At 39.1% G+C, this 8,802-nt stretch overlaps 1 protein-coding gene and 1 pseudogene across 1 annotated transcript in view; one reads left to right on the forward strand and one right to left on the reverse strand.

Annotated features, from left to right (window-relative positions):
• The window catches only part of LOC107672815 (butyrophilin-like protein 2), an 11,287-nt gene extending 8,970 nt beyond the window's left edge, over positions 1–2,317 (reverse strand). Inside the window, exons 1-3 of the mRNA XM_016466184.1 lie at positions 2,175–2,317; positions 1,390–1,728; positions 1,223–1,260 (exon numbers count right to left, since the gene is read on the reverse strand). Coding sequence (XP_016321670.1) covers positions 1,223–1,260; positions 1,390–1,728; positions 2,175–2,193 — 396 coding nt within the window. The 5' untranslated portion in view covers positions 2,194–2,317. The remainder of the gene's footprint in view (positions 1–1,222; positions 1,261–1,389; positions 1,729–2,174) is intronic.
• A 1,219-nt stretch (positions 2,318–3,536) lies between these two features.
• Positions 3,537–6,155, forward strand: LOC107672868 (butyrophilin-like protein 2; annotated as a pseudogene).
• Positions 6,156–8,802: the final 2,647 nt, after the last annotated feature.

Here is an 8,802-nt window from a genome sequence, read left to right on the forward strand (position 1 = left end):
GTTTCCTTAATTTTGATTGAAAATAAATGCCTTTACAATGTGATACGAGATTTGAAAAGGGAGAAAAAAAAAAGTTCGGCAAAAGGCGGGATCGAACCCTGGTCGATCACGTCAAAAATTTAACGACATGCGCTTATCCATCTGCGCCACTGGAGCTGATGTTTTGCAGCCACTTTTAACTAAATGTAAATATACACTCCGTATTTTTTATTCCATAGTAAGGGCAATTCATACAATACATTTAAACTGAGCTACTTTAATACCATCTCCGAACTTTCTACCACGACTTCAACGTTCTTCCCTGTATACGTTGATTGACAGATGTCTCGTCCAGTCAGTGGTGAGTAATCCCAAACCAATGGCGCTGTCTCAAACTATACCTACCTCTTCCGGTTTGTCTGATATGTCGTTGTGTTTTCTGACTTGTTATAATGTTCTCTGAATTGTTGTTGTGCTTTCTGAATTGTTATTTTGATTTTTAGACTTGCATTTGCGTTTGTAATTTGTTATTTTGTTTTCAGAATTGTGATTTGTTTTGCACTTCTCGGCCACCATACAATGTTCCTGTAGCAAGCCCAATTTTATAAAGAAAATGCTATTTCCACAACAATGGTCGAGGTTTATGGGGTAAATTGACACTTTTTGATAGTTTTCCAAATATCTAGGTTATTTTATATGTATGCCTTATTTTTGTGTCATTAAATAAGTACGGTAATATTTTTCATTTATGACTTCTGAAACACGAACACCACAATCCAACAGTACATACATAAACAATTTTGATTAGGATCAGTTTTGCCAGTTTAGTCTTAGTTCCTCTGTGTCTTCAACCACTTCATCTCAGTAAGCTTTTCATACCCACAGTTCCCAAAAAGCCTTGTTTTACATTTGCAAATTTTTCTTATGTTGAATTAATGTTGCTGGTATCCTGTTGTGGCTACTTGCAACTGTACTGTATTGTCTTCACCTAGGTCTTAATTAATGATTAATGTACACAGGTGTATGCCTCCTTTGGCAGGTTTTGTACTTGTAATTTGATTGAGCCTTATTTCCTGTTTCAAGACCAGTGGTACTAGTTTCATATTCTATGAATCTAGCTTTTCATTCTTTATTATTTAACTACATTTTGTATGTACATGCCTCTATATTGACTTGTATATTGTATTATACTTTGCAATATGTTGTATGTTATTCTCAAAAAGAATGATAGGTGCTATCTTACCACTGTAAAGAAGTGCTGGTCTTCGAAAATAGCAGAAACTGCATATGTCAACAAAGAAAAGTGTTAATTGGACTTAAGGCATGTTTACATTCAACCTAGTCTTACAAGTGAGTGTACATCATGCTGGTGCAACCGGCCCATCCTGAGTGCAGTTATGAAGTGCTTACCTTCTTCTGCTACATTTACTGTTATCTGTTGTGTTTCATTTCTACTGGTGACCCGGCACATGTAAACTCCCAGATCTGACTCTCTGAAATCTGCCACTCTTAAGGACACATTCCCTTTCTTCAGGTCATTAATGAACAGAGTCGCTCTGCCCTCATAGTCAACACCCTGTGTCACCTCTCTGTTCTTATAGGCGCAAATACAAGACATCTCGCCAAACCAAGTAATCTCCATGTCAACAGCACTGAGTGCAGGAGACAAGTGACATGACACAGTGAGAGTAGATCCCGAATTAATCTTAACTCTTTCACCTCTTTCAGGAATAACAAGCTGAAAGTCATCTGTGAGGGGAAAAGAGACACGGAGAGATTCAAATACCACCTGTACTGTGATTTTGTTTAAAAGGCTTATTCCGTCTACAATTCAGTCTTTTAAGTACTTTTAATTATTTGTTGAGTTTTGTTGTTGAACTCTGGTTCCTCCATTTATAAAGGTATACAGTGGCCATCTCGAAAGTATAACAATGTTACTGCTAAAGTAGCAAGCATTTCAAAATGTCAAATTCATGTAGTCAGACAACACATAAGGAGCTTACACATTAAAAGCTAAAAAGCCTAGTAATATAAAATACAGAAATATACGAATATTCAGACACCAAAATATACTGAACTGCAGGAACAACCTACTGTAACTGTATGCAATACATCAACAACATAAAATATTTAAAGTTTTTTAACCAATTAACAGCTAAACCAAATAATGAAAATAGTATTTGAAGAGAACTTACTGCCACTTCTCGCTGCCATGCTTCTTCTCTAAAACAGGAACAAAACACATTCAGTGAGAGAGAAGAATGATTGCAGTCTCACACAAACCGCTGGCTTAAATACATTGAAAAAAAACAAGCCAACACATTTATGATTGGAGTTTATCTTACTGTACCTTTTTTCCACTTCTCTATACACAGGACAAAGGAAGGAATATTAAAAAACACTTTTTTGATATCCCAAAATCAAATTGTTTGCAATGACACTAAACACTTTGAATTTCAGTCTCTCTTCATAGTGAGATATGGGTGAAAACATGAAAACATTTCAGTCTTTATCTCTCTTCATATGAAAACATGTATGGAAATGAAAAAGGATTTCCAAGTAGGTAAAACTGGTTCTCAAAACAGTGTTATGTGTTATTTATGTTTACTTTAGATATGAGCTGTGTCGTTAGACCAGTGTTTCTCAACCCTGGTCCTGGGTGCCCCCCAGCACTGCACATTTTGTGTGTCTCCCTAATCAAACACACCTGATTCAACTCATTAGCTCATTAAAAGAAACTCCAGGACCTGAAATGGGTGTGTCAGAAAAGGGAGACATACAAAATGTGCAGTGTTGGGGGGCGCTCAGGACCAGGGTTGAGAAACACTGCGTTAGACTATACGATACTGAATTTAATGAAGAACCAGTATGAAACAAATTCTTATCGACCTTTCAAACTCAGATTTTCACGCAACACTAAGGAGTAAGCTTCGAACTAGATTAAACCGTGAATGTTTGTGTTCTAACACAACTGCACCAAGCCGAACCTGTTTAAACCGTGAAAACAGCACAGTTTTTCAGGACAGTATCGCCAGGCCTGTACCAAGTTCTTTGCCTGTACTAGTATCAGACCGGAAGTTAGGGTGGAGATTATAATCATGTGTTATTTTTTGAAAATTATAGCCTATTCTTTTGTATAATATTTGGACATTTTTATTCTTTAATACCGACATAATAACATGAATCAGGTCATATCAGTAAAATAAAACTATTCATAAACTACATTTAAAATTATTAATATAAATAAACTTATTTATAAAAAAGAATGTAGTTAACATTCCCTTTAGTCTTTCAACATGCAAATACAGATGGATGCTCAGATGTTTACATTACATAGAGAATTATAGGCCTATGTATAATTGTTTATACACTGTCCCTGTTGGTTCCTATACACACCTGCTGCATATGTTCATGTGATTAGTTCATATATGCTTTACTGGATTTTGTGATCAGAATTCATTAAATATCAGAAAAACAGAGGCTTTATTCAAGGATGTTTTGAAATAAGCTTTGCATACCACTGTTCTACTGCTAAACTCATCTATATAGACTGTTTCTCTGTGTGTCTGACAACAGAATCTTGCTGTGGAAATAAGGTCAGTGTGTTGGCAGTGATGTGAGTGATTCTGTGGAGTCAGATTCTCAATTAATGTTTTTCTGCCCTTTTAGGAGAGGAAAATGGCAAAAGCAAACAAAAGTAAGTTCTAAAATAATTCTGTGGTATATTAGTTTTTTTTTTTATTTACAAACAATGTACAACAGTGGTACTTTAACTAGTTTAGGAGAGAAATTGACAAATGTCTTTTGTTTGCATGAGCTACATTTAAAAAAAAAAACACTTATTGTAAATCTACTGTATCAAACATTTTTATTTCCAGTATAACAGCTAGATGCCACTCACTAAATTAAAAATGCAACATGAGGAACTCAAAGTATACCAGTTTTAAATGTCTATGGTTGAATGCTGTTTCACATTGGCCTACTATTTTTTTAAATAGTTATATAAAGTGTATACTGTGCAGTGTCAGTATCTCATATCAAACATATCCAAACATGAAGCATTTTAAACATGGCAGGTTTGAAATATTATGACTGTATACTTGTCCCTCTTTTCCCTGACAGATGATTTTAAACTTTCAACTGACAAAACTATAGTTGAATGGGGCTCTGACATCATTGTGCCATGCCACCTGTCACCTGAAATCAGTGCTGTTGACATGGAGATCAAGTGGTTTAAAGAGACAGACTGTGTGTGTCTCTATAAGAACAGACAGATGTTTGAGGGAGGGGCTACAAGGGCAGAGTGAGTTTGTTCACTGAGGAGCTGGACGGAGGAAATGTGTCCTTACAACTGCGAGACTTCAGACGGTCAGATGTAGGAGTTTATCTGTGTCAGGTCACCAGTACGGACAGAACAGCGGAGATAACAATAAGAGTAGTATGTGAGTATTTTATCATTTCATTCTGTACTGTATTATCTCAGTACACTCATTTTAACAATCTGTGGAAACATCTAAATTCATAACTACAATTATTAAATGTTTTAGACATTTTTCATTGTCATGTTAACTAATTTAGTTTAACTGATATTAATAAATGGAACCTTGTTGTAAAGTGTTACAGGGTGGCTTTTGGAACAGAGACACACTAAAAGGAGCACTAGTTGGAGCAGCAGTAGCAGGAGCAGCAGGAGCAACAGGAGCAGAAGTGGCAGGAGCAGCAGGAGCAGAAGTGGCAGGAGCAGCAGGAGCAGCAGCAGTAATAGGAGCAGCAGGAGCAGCAGCAGCAGTAGCAGCAGGAGCAGGAGCAACAGGAGCAGAAGTAGCAGGAGCAGCAGGAGCAGCAGCAGCAGTAGCAGCAGGAGCAGGAGCAGCAGGAGCAGAAGTAGCAGGAGCAGCAGGAGCAGCAGCAGTAATAGGAGCAGCAGTAGCAGTAGCAGGAGCAGCAGCAGTAATAGGAGCAGCAGGAGCAGCAGCAGCAGTAGCAGCAGGAGCAGGAGCAACAGGAGCAGAAGTAGCAGGGGCAGCAGGAGCAGCAGCAGTAATAGGAGCAGCAGGAGCAGCAGCAGCAGTAGCAGCAGGAGCAGGAGCAACAGGAGCAGAAGTAGCAGGAGCAGCAGCAGTAATAGGAGCAGCAGTAGCAGTAGCATGAGCAGCAGCAGTAATAGTAGCAGCAGTAGCAGGAGCAGCAGGAGTAGCAGAAGCAGTAGCAGTAACAGCAGGAGCAGCAGCAGTGATAGGAGCAGCAGCAGTAATAGGAGCAGAAGCAGCAGGAGCAGCAGCAGCAGGAGCAGGAGCATATTTCTTCAAACCAGAAATCTTGACAACTGATATGGTAATTGTACAAATTCAACCTGATTAGTTACTCTGTACTGTGTATCGACTGTTATCAGAGATTCTGTCTGTCCAAAACTAAGGAAAGACATTTCATAGACAACTCTCACGACAAAGCAAAATATTGTTCTGCTCATTGATCTAATTTACATGCTACTGTGCATCAAACAAAACTCCTTCATAAATACCTTCTAAACTTTGATGGCACCACACAGATTTAAATTATATAAATTATTTGGACTGTTTGATTATCACAAATTAGAAAAGGAGTTAAGAACTGCTAAATCAAGATCTGGAGAAAACCTATTATGATGTTTTCACTATTGTATCAACGTTTGTGTGTTGCTTATCCCTGAAAAATTGGTTGCTGTGCCTCTGTTTGACTTTACACAACTGTAAACATCTTCGATATAAAGACAAATGTCTTTATTAATTTCTTTCTGTAAAGTAGTACAGAGAAACTTTAAAGCAAGATTAGCAAGATGGCGGTGCACATGAGTGCAGCGGCTTTTGGCTCACCAGTATGGCGCTTGTGTTTCATGTATGTCTTTGTGCGTATGCTCATTCCTGGTGACTTCAACCAGGCTTGTTTAAAGACTGTCCTTCCAAAATTTTCACAACATGTAAAATGTGCCACCAGAGGAAGTAACACACTTGATCGTGTGTCAAGCATGGCTATAGAGCTGTGCCTCTCCCGCATCTGGGTCTATCCATGTCTCACTGTTCCTTGTCCCAGCCTATACTCCTCTCAGCAAACAGATGAATCCAACTACTAAAACCATCCAAACCTGGCCTGAGGGAGCACTATTCCAACTACAAGACTGTTTTGCTAGGACTGAATGAGACTTATTTAAACACCAGGATGTGGCAGAATATACACAAACTGTTATGTTCTACATTGCCAGCTGTACTGACATTGTCACTGAGGAGAAGTGCATCCGGGTTTTTCCAAACCAGAAACCCTGGATGACGTCAGAAGTCTATACTCTCCTCAGAGCCCGTGATATGGCCTTCAAATCAGGTGACAGGGCTCTTTACAGTGTTTACAGAGCTAACCTTAAAAGAGGCACCAAAATGCTAAGCTAGCCTACAAGAGGAAGATAGAGGAACATTTTACTGGCAACAACACAAGGCGGGTGTGGCAGGGAGTGCAGCACATTACGAACTTCAAGGGCAGCACCACCACTGGCTGTAACACCAGTGCATCAATGGCAGAGGAGCTAAACTGTTTCTTTGCGCGTTTTGAAATGAAGTCTCCACTCCAACATACATCTCCTCCTGTTTCAGGCACCCAGACACTGACTGTACAGGAATATGAGGTGAGACAGGTGTTCAGGTCAGTAAATCCAAGAGAGGCTGCAGGCCCTGATGGAGTGCTTGGAAAGGTACTCAAGGCCTGTGCCTACGAACTTGCTGCTGTCTTTACAGACATTTTTAATCTGTCCCTATAATAGATTACATCATCGATATCTTCATCGATTACAGTTCTGCGTTCAATAGCATCATACCGGACATTCTTATCAGGAAACTCCTTCACCTGGGCTTTTCTGCTCACCTTTGTTCCTGGATTATGGACTTTCTCGCTAACCGCCCTCAGTGTGTTAAGCTCAGTCTTCACCATTCCTCCACTCTCACTCTCAGCACCAGTTCAACAGGGATGTGTGCTGAGCCCACTACTCTATTGCCTTTATACATATGACTGCACCTCCACACACTCCTCCAATCACATTATAAAATTAGCTGATGACACCACAGTGATTGGACTCATTTCTGGAAGTGATGAATCTGCCTATCGTGACGAGGGCAGGAAATTGACGTTGTGGTGCTCTGAAAACAACCTGGTGCTAAACACAAGGAAACTGAAGAACTCATCGTGGACTTCAGGAAGTGCAAAGCTGACCTCCTTCCCATCATTATAAATGGAGACTATGTGGAAAGAGTTCGCAGTTTTAAATTTCTGGGAATCTATTTATCTGACAGTCTCTCCTGGTCCACAAATACAACAGCGGCTGTTAAAAAGGCACAGCAGCATCTGCACTTCCTGCGAGTCCTAAAGAAAAACGTGACGAGGGCAGGAAATTGACGTTGTGGTGCTCTGAAAACAACCTGGTGCTAAACACAAGGAAACTGAAGAACTCATCGTGGACTTCAGGAAGTGCAAAGCTGACCTCCTTCCCATCATTATAAATGGAGACTATGTGGAAAGAGTTCGCAGTTTTAAATTTCTGGGAATCTATTTATCTGACAGTCTCTCCTGGTCCACAAATACAACAGCGGCTGTTAAAAAGGCACAGCAGCGTCTGCACTTCCTGCGAGTCCTAAAGAAAAACTATCGGTGTCAAAAACTACTGGTGGCATTCTACTGCTCTGCCATAGAGATTTGTACTGTCTTACGGTGTGGTATGGGTGCTGTTCAGGAGCTGACAAAAAAGCTCTGCACTATTTATTTATGTTAATTCTTGTGGACTGTGCAATAATTTCAGTACTTAGAACTGCACTTTATTGTCTTACCTGCATCATTCACGTTTTTTACATGGATTTTGCTTACGTTATTGTGGTCTATGTGTATGTGGTTATCATATTGTAGCACCTCTGTCATATTGTAGCACCTCTGTGTGTAGTCTCTGAAATTTCATTGCATTCCGATGCAATGACAATAAAAGCTTGAAATTGAAATTAAAACAAATTCACTACTCCAAAATTTCTAACAAAAAATAAATAAATAATAATAATTCACAAATTATTCCCTCACAAGATGCTTGTCAAAAACAAATTTAAAGAAAGAAAAAGAAAAAAAACAAAACAGTTATTGTTGTTCAATAACAGATCAGGCCCTTTCTTTCAGAACATGCAACACAACTCCTTGCTCAAGCTCTTGTTCTATCCAGGCTGGACTATTGCAATGCTCTCTTGGCAGGTCTTCCAGCCACTTCTATCAAACCTCTACAATTAATCCAAAATGCCGCTGCAAGATTAATCTTTAATGAACCGAAAAGAACGCATGTCACACCTCTGTTCATCAATTTGCACTGGCTACCAGTAGCTGCTCGCATTAAATTCAAGGCATTAATGTTTGCCTACAAAACCACCACTGGCTCTGCACCCATTTACCTAAATTCATTACTTCAGAGTTATGTGCCCTCTAGAAGCTTGCGTTCTGCAAGTGAACGGCGTATTATTGTGCCATCTCAAAGAGGCACAAAATCACTTTCACAGACTTTTTCATTAACTGTTCCCTCCTGGTGGAATGACCTGCCCAAATCAATCCGAGCAGCTGAGTCCTTAGCCATCTTCAAGAAACGACTAAAAACACATCTGTTCCACATTTATTTGACCCTCTAACTCTAGCACTTTCTATTCTATTTTAATTCTACTTTATCTATATTTATCATCTTTTTTGTTTTATTTTTTATTTTAAAAAAAACAACAAAAAACTAACAAACATTAGCTTTCTATTTTTTCTATTCTATCTACTTGTTTTTCTGTGTGT

Source organism: Sinocyclocheilus anshuiensis, unplaced genomic scaffold (assembly GCF_001515605.1).
Source record: "Sinocyclocheilus anshuiensis isolate Anshui unplaced genomic scaffold, SAMN03320099.WGS_v1.1 scaffold681, whole genome shotgun sequence".
NCBI lineage: Eukaryota > Metazoa > Chordata > Actinopteri > Cypriniformes > Cyprinidae > Sinocyclocheilus > Sinocyclocheilus anshuiensis.